The 14454-nt window shown below is 32.0% G+C and overlaps 2 protein-coding genes across 2 annotated transcripts; both read left to right on the top strand.

Annotated features, from left to right (window-relative positions):
- Positions 1-3955: 3955 nt before the first annotated feature.
- LOC130677218 (adenomatous polyposis coli homolog) lies at positions 3956-10352 on the top strand. Its single transcript, XM_057483896.1, has 3 exons — positions 3956-4698; positions 6612-9661; positions 9956-10352. Exons 1-3 carry the CDS (start codon positions 4170-4172, stop codon positions 10199-10201), a joined length of 3825 nt encoding a protein of 1274 aa, XP_057339879.1. The 5' UTR covers positions 3956-4169; the 3' UTR covers positions 10202-10352.
- An 832-nt stretch (positions 10353-11184) lies between these two features.
- LOC130677382 (uncharacterized) lies at positions 11185-13813 on the top strand. The gene is made up of 4 exons (XM_057484127.1): positions 11185-11331; positions 11915-12228; positions 13125-13288; positions 13393-13813. Exons 2-4 carry the CDS (start codon positions 11915-11917, stop codon positions 13698-13700), a joined length of 786 nt encoding a protein of 261 aa, XP_057340110.1. The 5' UTR covers positions 11185-11331; the 3' UTR covers positions 13701-13813.
- Positions 13814-14454: the final 641 nt, after the last annotated feature.

Raw genomic sequence — 14454 nt, 5'->3', positions numbered from 1 at the left:
GAGACAGTGTCATCTGTCCGCATCTGCCTGCATCTGCCCGACGTCAATTACTCGAAAAATAAATTTTTCTCAGGTTTTTTTTGGGTGTCTCCTACTAGAGGACATTATAATGAACAAAAAACGTTTATGTTGTGTTGGTTTATTCCCAACAGAAAAAAAATTAAAGGCTACTCATCATAAAAATGCAGAGACAGTGTCATCACCCATCCCTATTCCTCCTCATATGAGTCTGGACTCGAAAAATAAATTTTCTCTGATCTTCTTTGGGTTTCTCCTACCAGGTCTTGCTATAACAGGGGCTACGATAGACTCGCTAGTGGTCCAAAAGATGTTCCCAGACCCAAAACTACCACAAGGTTCCAGAGTTCCGCTTCCATACAGAAATAAAATTAATCTGACACTAAATCATGATCTAATCTTCCAGTGCACACTAAGATCTACACAAAATATTCATGTTCCATGACCATAACTCCAACAGGTTAAAAGTCTCCATTCCTTCATGCAGAGCTCGATCTATCCAACGATGCCAGACTTAGACATCAGTACGCGATCCACGCGATCAATTTCCTCAAGCTAAATATTTAACAATAATATTTGCGTTTGATCCCCAGAACAATGGAACTCAACTCCTAGTTTATTAATTTTTCCAGTTTCAAATTAAGAAGCATCAAAAATTTTTTAATTTTCCTGAACCCAACAACAAATTTTCTATCCAAAACTCATGAATTTCTTTGTCTATTTCATTCAAAGCCGAGCTTCCAAAAATTCAAAAAATAAATTTTACCACTAGGTCCGGTTTCAGCAAAATGGCCGATGGTGACACGGCAAAAATAATTAAAAAATTCTTCAATACAATTACGAATTTTTAAAATTGACACTCAAAAAAAAAAAGTGCAGACAAAAAACAATAAAATGAATCAAAAGCAACAAGTTGACTCACCAGCGCAGCAAAAAACTCCAACTCCATTTCCTGGAACAAAAAAATAAAAAATTAATTGATTAATTAATTATTTTCTCAACAGTAAATTAATTTTAAATTAAATGACAATTAATATAAATACCTTGATATTTAATCTATATAAATATATATATATAAAAAAATATGACACTAAATTTTTTTCACAGCACAAATTAAATCACTCACTTGTCACTTGTCACTTAAACACTTTTTTATTTAAATAATTGATTACACTGACTTTTAATTAATGACTTTAATTAAATAATTGATATATAATTAATAAATATGTAAATATATATTTTTTATGTGTATCAACACAACTATCATACGTTTTTCTCGCGACCGAGTGTTCCGACTCCTAAAGGCTGACGCGCACGCGCAGTTGGTGGAATTCAAATTTCTGCGCAGTCGCTGAAGTAGGAGAGAAAATTCGTTAGAACTAAAGCAGCCATCGCATGTAATAAACTTGGAACGTTAACCCGGCGTAGAACAATTAGTTAATTAATTAAATTAATTAATTATTATTGTAAATAATAAATAATTTGATTTAATTAATAGATTTTTTTAGAAAAATAATTTAAATTAATTAGTGAAAAGTGACAAGTGAGTAGAGACCAGTGAGGAGTGAGTGAAATAAGTGAAATTTTTTGAAAAAATAATTATTATTATTATTAGTGTGAATAATAAATAATTAGTTTGTGTTAATTAATTAAATTGTTTTTTTTAAATAAGTAGTGAGTGAAGTGAGTAATAATTTGACACTAACCTAAAATTTAAAATTTTGAATTTATTCTGGTGCTGATGCTGGTGCTGATGATACTGACGCTGATGCTGAACGATGAATTATTGCGCGATTTTTATTTTTTTTCATACTTTGGAATTTTTAATTTTTATTTTATTATTTCAATTTTTTAAATTTTCCCTTCAAAAATTTCTTCTCGCATTCTTAAAAAAAAATTTTCTACTTAAATTGTACTCAAGAAAATTACCACTAATTATTTAGACAATCATCTTATAAATTATCCAAGTACTCAATAGAAAAAAAAAAAAAAATTTTACATTTTTAAAAGAGAAAATTCCACGCCAAAATTCAAATTCCGCAATTTTTTAATTTTTATATTTAATGATCCTGAAGTTAGCAGACATTTAAAAATTTTTGAATTTTCGGATTTCAACAAATCAATTGCAAAAAAATAAAATAAAAATATGCACACGTAGAAAATTTAAAAAACTACAGGTGCAATTTTTTCAAAAATTTTTTTTTTGTGTTTTATCGTCTAAAAAAAAAAATCCAAAAATTATTAGACGTCTGCTAACTTCAGTATCATTTATATTTAATATAATTATTGATGTAATTAATTTTTAATAAAATTATTAAATGTCAATTTTGAAATTCCGCGCCAAAATTCAAACTACAATTTTTATAATTAATATAATATAATTATATTAATTATAATTAATATAATTATAGATACAAATAATTTTTAATAAAATTATTAAATTAAAATTTTTAAATTTCGCGCCAAGTTGCCGTCACTACGCGTCGCTGTTTTCGACGTTCAAATTTTTGCTAAAGTGGGGGCGGTTAAATCGCAAAATCGATTCCTTTGTTTCAACTGACGGTTCGATAGCGGCAGTCAGTATCATCGATGCCAGTAGTAGTCCAGATTCTTCTTTACGTTTAAATTTAAACAGTACTGCAGTTAATTCGCGGAATCATCCATAGAATTTATTGCTCATAGTTATCGTTTAATTAAATTGTCAAGTGTCTGTAAAATTTAAATTGTGCAAAGTGTCTCTAGTGCAGTTAAGTGTTAAGAGTTCAGTGCTAGTGTAAAGTGTTAAGTGTTCAGTGGTAGTGTAAGTGTTGCTGATGCTGATGCTGACAACTTCCTCGTTCCTGAGCAAAATCATCTGGCATCGTCTGGTGGGAAAATAGCAGTTAAGTGACGTTTTTTAGCTGCAATACACTTGGAGCAATTTAATTTAAATCTCCAAGTGTATTAGGACACCCTTCTGCATATTATTTTCCCGCCAAGGTTTGTTCAAACACTCAAGTGTTTTTTTTTTTAATTTTAAATATTTTCCTATCATATTCTGCCATGATACTGAAGTTAGCAAACGTCAAATAATTTTTGGAATTTAAAAATAATGATAAATTATAAAAAAAAAAATATTTTGAAAAATTGCACTTGCAGATTTTTTTATTTTCTACACGTGCATTTTTTTAGTTTTTTTTTTTTTGCAATTGATTTGGTGAAAAAAAAATCCAAAAATTGTTGATTGTCTGCTAACTTCTGGATCATTATTCTGCCGCCATTTTATTTTGACTTTCGATTTTTATGACACTGAAGTTAGCATGATCCTGAAGTTAGCAGACAATTAAAAATTTTTGGAGTTTTTTTTTGGCAAATTAATCACAAAAAAAAAAAAATCTAAAAATATGCACTTGTAGAAAATTTAAAAAACTGCAAGTGCAATTTTTTCAAATTTTTTTTTTTTCCAAATTTACCGTTTAAAAAAAAATCCAAAAATTAGTAGACGTCTGCTAACTTCAGGATCATAAGTTAGCAGACGTCTAATAATTTTTTGATTTTTTTTTTAGACGATAAACCATAAAAAAAAAATTTGAAAATATTGCACCTGTAGTTTTTTAAATTTTCTACATGTGCATATTTTTAGTTTTTTTTTTTCTGCGAATTTAATTGTTCAAAAAAAAATCCAAAAATTTTGAATTGTCTGCTAACTTCAAGATCATTCGATTTTTAATTATTCTCGTTTCTAATAATTTATTTTTCAAATATTTAAATTTCCCGCGCAAATATTAAATGACAAAAATATAAAATTTCTAGTACAATTTTTTAGTCTGGGGTCTAAAGCTCGAGTATTTTCGAGTGCAGATTTTATCACTCGTCGATAATATAAAATTCTGATACATTTTTTATCCAAGCAGTCTAGCATAACCTCAAACAATAATAATAAATATACAAATGTCAATATTGACATTATTAAATATAATAACAATAATTATTATTATTATTATTATTATTATTATTACAACATAATGACAATAAATTAAAAAAAAAAAAAATTTACCGGTTAAAAAAAAATAAAGTGTTTACTTGGTGCGTAATTTAAAAAAAAGTAAGTGGTAATTTAAATTTAAAAAACTATTAGTATATAAAATGATATAAATTAAAAAAAAAAAAAAATGTCCTGGAGTGATAAGGGATTGAGACCCTGTCCATCTTATACGAGTATTGGAAACCTGGATAATATAAAGACAAGACAATTGGAAGCTGATGGCTCGATACGTCATCCGAGGTCTGGATCGGGGTCAGGATCGGGACCAGGGTCAGAATCAGGATTAGGGACTTCAGGAACAGGATCTAGGAACATGTTGCTGGCAAGAGGAAGACTTCCGGCTCTGTATCACGGAACCTGGCCAATGGAACGCGAGACCTGGAACCAGAATCAGAATGGGAATGGCAGCGAAGTCCTGGCGAGTGTCATGAGCTTCACGTCGACGAGCAACGGAATGCAGTCTGAGGACGATGCTGACAACCCAGAGCTTACTGATGACAATGAAAATTTGGCGGAAAAGTATGACGTTAAGAAGGACATGATATTCAATTTGCTGGGGATGCTTATGAATGATAACACGGGTCAGCAGGACACCAGTATGACTCTGTTGTCTTTGAGTAATTCTGCTGATAATTGTCTGCTGATGCGAGAGTCTGGTAAGTTGATGATGATGATGACTATGATACTGAAGTTAGCCGACGTCTAATAATTTTTTAATTTAAAAAAAATGATAAATTAAAAAAAAAAAAATATTTAAAAAAATCCACCTGTAGCTTTTTTAATTTTCTACATGTGTATTTTTTTACAATTTATTTGGTGAAAAAAAAAAAATTCAAAAATTGTTAATCGTCTGCTAACTTCAGGATCATATGATGACTTTATTTTTATTTATGATCATGAAGTTAGCCGACGTCGAATAAATTTTGGTTTATTTTTTAAACAATAAATTATGAGAAAAAAAATGTTTTAAAAAATTGCACTTGTAGTTTTTTTAATTTTCTACATGTGCATTTTTTAGTTTTTTTGTTGTAATTTATTTGTTAAAAAAAATCCGGAAATTTTAAATTGTCTGCTAACTTTGGGATCATTTTTATTTTAGTTTGTAGGAAACTTGAGTTTTAGAATTTTATGATTATTTTCAAAAGTTGGGAAATTATTTAAAATGTCAGAAGTTTTTGAAATTCACTAAAATTTTATTATTTTTGGTAGATAATTTTTTTTTGTTTTTATAGAAGTGAAAAAATTTAATGATACTGAAATCAGCCGACGTCTAATAATTTTTGGACTTTAATTAGACGGTAAATTATAAAAAAAAAAAATATTTAAAAAAATTCCACTTGTAGTCTTTGAAATTTTCTACATGTGCATTTTTTCAGTTTCTTTTTTTGTTCAAATTTATTTGTTCAAAATAAAATCATAAAATTTTTTATTGTCTGCTAACTTCAGGATCATAAAATTTTATGATACTGAAGTTAGCCGACGTCTAATAATTTTTGGACTTTTTTTAGACGGTAAATTATAAAAAAAAAAAATATGAAATTTTCTACATGTGCATATTTTTAATTTTTTTTTTTCTTCAAATTTAATTGTTAAAAAAAAAACCTAAAAATTTTAAATTGTCTGCTAACTTCAGGATCATAAAATGTTTGATAATTATAAGGAGTAGAAAATACGCTAATTATTGAGCTATTTGAAATATTCGTTAGTTTTTGAATTATTAGTTAATTTTCGAATTATTCGAAATATTCGTGAGTTTTCATTGGAGTTATTCGTCAATTTTTAAATTATTCGAAGAATTCGAAGTAATTACAAATTTTTAAATTATTGAAAGAATTCAAATAATTCGAAGTATTCGATGAATTCGAAGTAATTAAAATTTTTTGAATTATTCGAAGTATTCGTAATTTTTCATTTGAGTTATTCGTCAATTTTCAAATTATTCACAGAATTAGAATGATTCGAAGTATTCGATGAATTCTGAGTAATTGCAAATTTTCGAATCATTCGAAGTATTCGTAAATTTTCATTTCAGTTATTCGTCAATTTCCAAATTATTCGTAGTAATTAAAAATTTTTGAATCATTCGAAGTATTCGTAAGTTTTCATTCAGTTTTTCGTCAATTTTTAAATTATTCAAAGAATTCGAAGTATTCGATGAATTTGGAGTAATTTTTAATTTTTGAATCATTCGAAATATTCGAATTATTCGTAAGTTTTAAATTTATTTGAATTATCCGTCAATTTTTAAGTTTTTCAAAGAATTCTAATTATTCGAAGTATTCGAATTCTAAATAAATTAATTGATTATTAATTAATTTTATTACTGATAGAAAATCCATAGAAAATATTCGTAATTTCCGCACTATTCGAATAAAATAAAAATATTCAGTGCGAATTTCAAAAACAAAAATTATATCCAAATCCTGATTAATTACAAAAAATTTCTCAATAATTTCCGAGTGATAAAAATTTCCAACAATTCTGGAACTCATAACCCATTCAAAAATTAACAAATACTTCTTTAGTAGAGAAAAAAAAAAAAAAATAATAATTTATCATTAAATTCCAGGATGTCTTTCATTACTAGTCCGCTTAATCCACGCTCCCGACAAAAACCTCTCAGTCCGTCTTAGCGCGACCCGCGCCCTCTACAACATAATCTGCGCAACCGAAGACAAAACGCTAAACCACCAAGAACTTCGCATCCTAACCCTACTAGAGCGAATCAGAGAATACTCGCAGTCTGCCTCTAAATCACCCCAGCATCCGCAGCAGCCCCATAGCCATCCCCTGGTAGCTCTCTCAGACCTGACCAAGTTATCGCACCACCCAATTCACCGTCGCACCATCAGCGAAATGGGGGGCTTGTACGCAATTGCCGAGTTGATTAAAACCGACCACCAAATCTACAGTCCCGAGACAACGAGTCCCTGCTGTCTTGAGGTCCGCAAATACTCAGGTCAGATTCTCACCAACCTGACGTGCGATGACAACAAAAACAAAAGTTTGCTTTGTTCATTTCCCGGGTTCCTCAGGGCCTGGGTCACCCAATTACGCAGCCCCAGTGAAGAAGCCCACCAAGTAACCGCGTCTGTTTTACGTAACCTATCATGGCGCGCAGATAACAATTCAAAGCGCATGCTCCGTGAGTCCGGAACCGTTAAAATCCTAATGGAGTCTGCGATAATCAGCAAATGCGAGGCCACCCTCAGATCAATTCTATCCGCCCTGTGGAACCTTTCCGCCCACTGTACCATCAATAAAGCAGAAATATGCGCCGTAGATGGCGCCCTTAATTTCTTAGTCGAGTTACTGAACCCCCAGGACACGAGCGAACGTAATCTGGCGTTGGTCGAAAACGCCGGAGGAATTCTAAGGAACATTTCGAGCCACGTGGCAATTGAGGAAAACTACCGGAAAATTTTACGACGTAAGAGGACTCTGCATGTCCTAGTCCAGTTGCTGAGCTCCCCAAGCCTGACCGTAGTTAGTAACGTATGTGGAACCCTTTGGAACCTGTCCGCCAGGTGCCCAACTGACCAGAAAACCCTCTGGGATTTAGGAACCGTCCAAATATTAAGACCCCTAGTCCATTCCCAGCACAAAATGATTTCCATGGGCGCCAACGCTACCCTACGGAACCTCCTGTCCGCTCGTCAGCACACTTTTGGCCTAGAAAAACGGGAACGGTTTTACGGAATCAATACGGAAGCTTACGAGGAAGGGGACCAGCCTATTGATTACAGCAAGAAGTATTTGGAACAAAAGCGGGAAAAAATAAAAGCCTATGGCGATTACGCAGAGACTGACTTAGATCAGCCGACGGACTACAGCCTCCGTTATGCGGAAGACGATCAGGAAAGTGAAGACGAACACGAACCGCGGCCGTTCTTCCAGCCGAACGAAGACAGTGTCAAGACTTATTGCACTGAGGGAACTCCCTACGAAACCCCGAGGAACTTTTCCACGGCCACGTCCATGTCCGACCTGAGGGTGGACGACAAAGACGACCGGAAGGTCACCAAAAAGGAGGTTAAGGACAAAGAAGAATTCTACTCCCATTCAAGGGTAAATTCCCTGAGTTCCCTCGCGTCCAAGTGCGATCCCGAGCAGACGGAAAAGGCTCCCGGACCTGGTGGGAATGGTCCAGATCTAGATGCAAGCCTAGAGGGACCGGATTTGAACGCTAGTTCCCATGACCTCAGTCCAGATCCCCTAGATGTCAATCCAAGTCTGGACGTTGGTTCGGACTTGGACCAGACTGACAAAGAGGAAAAGAATGACAAGGAACCAAAAGTCGTAACTTTTGCTGCCGAGGATCATTACGACGAAAAAGAAACCCCGCTGATGTTTTCTCGCAGCAGTTCTCTAGGTTCCTTGAGCGGGTTCGAGGCCAATTCCGTAGACGATCACAGTTCTATTATCAGTGATTTCAGTCGCATGACCAGTGGAATCATTTCCCCAAGTGAGCTACCAGACTCTCCGACCCAAACTGTACCTCCAAGCCCGCGGACTAAAGAGTTCCCTCGGTCCTTTTTGAAAAGTTACTCTCCCAAGAAGAGGGGCGTCTTCGAAGATGCCACTGCGGCATTCAAAGAAGAGAACACGCCAATAGAATTCAGTGCCGCCACTAGTTTGAGTTCGCTCACGATTGATGACGACCCGCCGCTGAAGGTAGAACTCGATCAGGATCAGGATCCAGAACAGGATCCGATAAGGGAACGGGAGCAGGAAGTGGAACAGAAACCTAGAGCCGGGTTGATTTCGAGACGGAACAAGGGAATCAAGGAAGAGAAAGCCGATGACCAGGTTTCGGATGACGATGACGAAATATTGGCGGCCTGCATCAACATTGGGATGCACAATAATCATTATAGAGAAAATTTGGCGAAATTGGGCAGCGGTAATGGCTTGGGAACCAGTAATCTGATTCGTTATCAAACGAGCACTACCTTAGACCGGTTGGAAACTGACAGAGTCGTTAGTTCGCCTAAAAAGGGCAAAGCTGACGCTTCTGATGATTCCGTTCATGTCTACTGCACGGAAGACACTCCGGCAGAAATTTCGCCGGTAGGGTCACAGTCCAACTTATCGGCCCTGTCGATGCCGAGTATTTTAGAAGACTTTGAGAAGCCGGAAGAGGAGGAAGGGGAAGGGGATAACGCTGTCGGTAATGACGGAAGTCTGACGGACGACAGTTCGGATGATGAAAAGATTCTGGATGAGTGCATTGCTTCGGGGATGTCTAAGTGCATTAGTCCGACTGCTAAAGCGGAGGTTTTTATGAAACGTCGGGAATTTGGGGACATGGATAGGGAAGAAGATGAAGAAGAGGAAGAAGAGGAGGAGGAGGAAGAGGGGAACAATTCGTTCGATAGCGTTGAAGAGGAGGAAGATGACGACGATGCTATTCTTGCGGAATGTATTGAGTCGGCGATGCCGAAAGGCTGCGTCTTGACTGATAAGGCGACGACTTCCAGACAGGAAGGGATCAAGGAGGATTTCGATGGCCCGATTGATCAGAGTTTCAAATCGCCGAGGTCGGTGGACAGCTTAAGTTTGTCTGAAGATGAAGAAGAAGATATTCTGGCTGAGTGCATACGCTCTGGCATGCCTAAGGTAATTTTTTAGAAATACTGCGCAGGTTAAATTGACATTTTTTTTGGAAGTCAAGAGCTTGAGGGATTTGTCACTAGGGGGACTGAATAGCTGATGAAATTGCGCGTTGAATGAGTACCCACAACGATATATTACGAATAAGTTGTTCTTGTCATATATATATGGATGATATATTTATGAAAATTGATATTTTTAAAATATATCGATGTGGGTACTCAAACTAGCGGAAATTTTCTCACAAATTCAGTGGTAAAATTTATTTTTAATTTAATCTTGACTGATTTTTTTTTCAAGGCTTCTGGTATGACTAAAAGTTACTCGCCACTCAATGACGAACCACGGCGTCTGTATCCGAGTATCAATGGGGCGACATTGTCTCCGAGGACATTTTCACCCCGGCATCTTGTTCAATTGAAAAATTACGATCCAATAGTGTCATCAACTGACGAAACTTCAAACTTTGAAACTGAAGACACTCCTTGTAATTTTTCAGTTATTTCGGGCATTAGCAATTTATCATTAAATTCAAATTTTGAATAATATTAATATAAGTAATTTCATATATTTAATAATTAGTAATTAAAATAGGTGTTATTTTAATTATAAATGTAATAATAATAGTAAGTTAAATTACTGTGATTATTAGTAAATGATGTAAAAATATTTTTTTTGTAATCGATTTAATTTTTTATACAATAAAAAAATTTATTAAAATTATTATTTATTTTTTCTATTGAGTTACGAGTCCTCTTTACTCTCAATTTTATGAAGTTTCTCTAAAACTTATTAGTGGAATTAAAAAAAAAATTTACAGCGAAAATTAAAAAATTAATTTATCACTTAAAACTTTTTTTTCTTAAAAAATTAATTTTTTTGAAAAATCTTTCAATTATTCTCAAAGTACTTCGAATTACAAGTAAAATGAGTACCAACAACCCAATGTTTAATCCAAAATTAATTTCACTAATTAATTAGCAATATTAATTACCTCAAATTTTTTTTTTCAAAACCTAGTCATGTGGGTACTCATTTTACTCGTCATCCTGCCCCCTGTCACTCTCTCACAAAATTTATCTCAAAAATTGACTTTCTCTCAAAATATTCAAACTTTTAATCTGGGACATATTTACTTAAAAAATTCTTTAGCTGACTTACTGACTGATTAAATAGGTAAATTATATATCGAATAAATTGATAACAATAAAAATGACAATCCAACTCTATAATTTATGAATTACATTTTTATTCCATATCACAATTATATGTTAGGGTCGGGCGAACATAAAGTTCAGTCGCTTGACCGCTACCCTGGATCCTCATTATTTATTTTTTTTTCATTTTTTCTCTGCCTCCTATTCGCCATCCAATCTAATCTACTTACAAATATATAAATATATACATACCTAAATACCTATACATATTAATATATATCAATAAGTATATCTATATATTTTTTTTTTGCTAGTACGGTTAAATAAGTGACATATTAGCCTATTTGCGTACATAAATAACTGAAAAGTTCGGTATTTATACCATTGAGTCTTCGGATGTCTCATAGTTAGCATCATATATTTTATTTATATATACATATATATATATATATACATATTTTTTTATTAACATTAAAGTTTATTTATTAACTAATTATCTGTGTCATTAATCATCCAAAGGTAAATTAAATTTAATTAACTTACAATTTTATTCAAAGGGACCGCGAATTTCCAAAAGTGAGTTTATGTTTTTAAATTAATTTTTTTTATTTAAACTTCCGGTGTCATCGAAAATTCGGGTTGAGGGTAAAGAGAAAAGATTAATGAGTATTTTGAGCGCAATCAGAGCTCTGTATGTTAATTAGTTTAAATTTTACTGCAAATTTAAAGTGAAAAATAAAAAACCGCGAAATCGATCGCGGTTCAAATTTGAATGAGAAGTTGAAAAAATAAATTGCTCGTGTTTGGGCTCAAATAACTCGTAACAGAGTTCTCTGTAACACAAAAATATCAAAAATTTTTTTTGAAAAAATTTTTTCAAAAAAAATTTCTGTTTAAATTTCGCGCCACTAAAAAATTTTAACTTTCGTTTGAAAAAAAATAAATATCCACATATTTGTATTCCTACTGAACCCACAAGAAATTAGAGCCTAAAATTTTGTTTTTTTTCATAAATTCACTACTTCCGGTCCCTTGGAAGCTTAAGAAAACAAATTTTTCTCAAAAAAAAAATTAAAAAAATTTTTTTTTGCACTATTTTTAGATGTGTCAACGATTGTATAATTACTCATTAGTAATTTATGTAGTAATAAGTTCATTATTAATAATAAGTAGTGCCGAGGAATCGGAAAGTTGGTCTGACAGTTTGAATAGATTATTAAAAAATTGTGCGAATAATTACAATAATAACAATAATCATATAAATAATGAAAAAAATGAATTTTTGGATAATTTGAAATACTGTTTGCAAAAACGTGCTGTCATTGCAATGGATGCATTTTTCTCCGAAGAAACAATTCCTGTTTTGAACGGCGTCGACTTTGTTAAATTTGATGAGAAAAATTCAACTGATTACAAGTAAATATAAATACCAATATATATATATTTTGATACAATTATTTATGCAGTAATAAGAGTGCAAAATGCCGTTTTTGGTGGGATATTTGCTAACAGAATTTGAAATATAAAAATCACGCAATAAATGAACTGAATATGTCAGTAGTCGGTAGTGACCTAGAATATTCCCAAGATCGGAAGTCAATAGTAATTATTAACACGCTACAAGCCGTTAGTTTTAATACCTAGGGAAATATATGTCATTAATGTCAATCTCAAAAATTTAATGATCATTTTTCTTTAATTAAAAATTATTTTTCATTCAATTTTCGGTTTTTTATTTTTTACGGGGGATTTTTTCATTTTAGAGAAAAAGTCAATTAATACTTTTTTGTAGGCAATCAAATTTACGATTTTTTGATGTTTTTTGATAAGTACTCTAAGTAATAGTCAAAATTTTTGAAGTAATAATTTTTGATTTTTGATTTTGGACATTTTTCAATTGATTATTAATTATTTACAGAAAAACTATTGGTTTTAGAGAAAAAGTCAATCAGTACTTTTTTGTAGGCAATTAAATTTACGATTTTTTCAATGCCTTGACGAGTACTTAGAGTAATTAGGTTCAAAATTATGAGTACTTGAAGCCAAGTAATTATTTTTGATATTCATATTTTGATTATTTCTGATCAAAAACTGACTAATTATCGGTGAAAAATCAATTTTAGAGTAAATTTCAATCAATACTTTTTTGTAGCTCATTAAATTTCCTATCCATTAACCTCATTAAAAGTTAAATTATCTCCATAATTTCAAAAGTTATACCGATTTGAAGTCTCCGTACATTTTGAACCCACCAATCGGCAATCTGTTTTTTTTTTCTTTTTCTATTTAATTACAACTAAAAATAATTACAGAAGTGAGTCATTTAATGCAGCTCGCGCTGCTGGTAAAACATGGCCACAAATAGTATTTAGTCGGTTTGCCCGATTATTTAAAACCCACGTCATTAAAATTGATATCGACCGAATTATAAATCCTGAGGCATTTGTTGATTCAAGTTCAAATGACGTCATCGAAGGTAAAAGTAAAAAAATAACCTTGAACTCAATCAATTTTAAAAACCCTATTTTCTTTTTAAATTTAAATTTTCCCGCCAATAAATTTTGAAATTCGCCATTTTAGGGCGAAGACGCCATCACAGAAGACGTAACCATTTGATGCCCATGTTAATGATGGGAGTTTTGGTAATGGGATCAGTATTGATACCAATGGGATTCCAATTTCTCGCAGTACTAGGAGGCAAAGCTCTTCTTCTTGCAAAATTAGCTTTGATGTTATCGTCAATTCAGGGGTTAAAAAAAATCGCAACCAATGGAGTTAATTATGGGTTATATCACGCACCTGTTTCCGATGGATGGCACGAACGCAGCAGTCGCCCGGAACCATTAGGGCCATTCGAGTTACCTTATGCTGCTTATGCTCGTCATTAATTAATCAATTAATTAATTAATTTATTTATTTATTCATTAAATTATTTATTTATTTAATTTATTTGTGTAGTTTATAAGTGTGATAATGTTAATAAATATGAATATATGATACAACAGAACTGAGTTGATTATTTTTTAAGCGGCAAAAATTCAAAATCCTTCTAGAATTTTTTTGAAAATTCTTTTTTTTCAAAAATCAATTTTTTTGTAAAATTGATCAGTTATTATTGAAGTGCTTCGAATCCCAAGTAAAATGAGTACCAACAACCCTATGTTTAATTCAAAATTAATTTCGTTAATTAATTAACCAATTACCGAATTTTTTTTTTAATTATAGGCATGTGGGTACTCATTTTACTCAGAATCCAATCATCTGTCAAAATATATTGGTTTCACACCAAAATTTTTTTTTTTACTCAAAACTGAATTCATTACTCGACATTTTTTTTTCAAAAAATTAAATTTAATGGTCAATGGAATTTTTTACCATTAAAAAAATATATTTAATAGTCAATGGAAAATTTTGCCATTAAAAAAATTAAATTTGATAGCCAGTGGAAAATTTTGCCATTAAAAAAATTAAATTTGATAGCCAGTGGAAAATTTTGCCATTAAAAAAATTAAATTTGATAGCCAGTGGAATTTTTTGCTATTAAAAAAATTTATAAAAATTAATCTTATTCCCACGTTTCTGAAACCGACACTAATTAAAAATTTCCAATCACCATCAACTCGCTTCTTATCAAACAATAAT

Source organism: Microplitis mediator, chromosome 1 (genome assembly GCF_029852145.1).
Source record: "Microplitis mediator isolate UGA2020A chromosome 1, iyMicMedi2.1, whole genome shotgun sequence".
NCBI classification, from domain to species: Eukaryota; Metazoa; Arthropoda; class Insecta; order Hymenoptera; family Braconidae; genus Microplitis; species Microplitis mediator.
The sequence above is the reverse complement of the archived record's forward strand: the minus strand, read 5'-3'. Positions and strand labels throughout refer to the sequence as shown.

Excerpts from the sequence above, each read along its gene's own strand:
- LOC130677218 (XM_057483896.1), top strand. The coding sequence starts at position 4,170 with ATGTCCTGGAGTGATAAGGGATTGAGACCCTGTCCATCTTATACGAGT. Across the intron at positions 4,699-6,611 it reads TCTGCTGATGCGAGAGTCTG|GATGTCTTTCATTACTAGTC; the intron begins GTAAGTTGATGA and ends ATTAAATTCCAG. Across the intron at positions 9,662-9,955 it reads TACGCTCTGGCATGCCTAAG|GCTTCTGGTATGACTAAAAG; the intron begins GTAATTTTTTAG and ends TTTTTTTTCAAG.
- LOC130677382 (XM_057484127.1), top strand. The coding sequence starts at position 11,915 with ATGTGTCAACGATTGTATAATTACTCATTAGTAATTTATGTAGTAATA. Across the intron at positions 12,229-13,124 it reads AAAAATTCAACTGATTACAA|AAGTGAGTCATTTAATGCAG; the intron begins GTAAATATAAAT and ends AAATAATTACAG. Across the intron at positions 13,289-13,392 it reads TTCAAATGACGTCATCGAAG|GGCGAAGACGCCATCACAGA; the intron begins GTAAAAGTAAAA and ends TCGCCATTTTAG.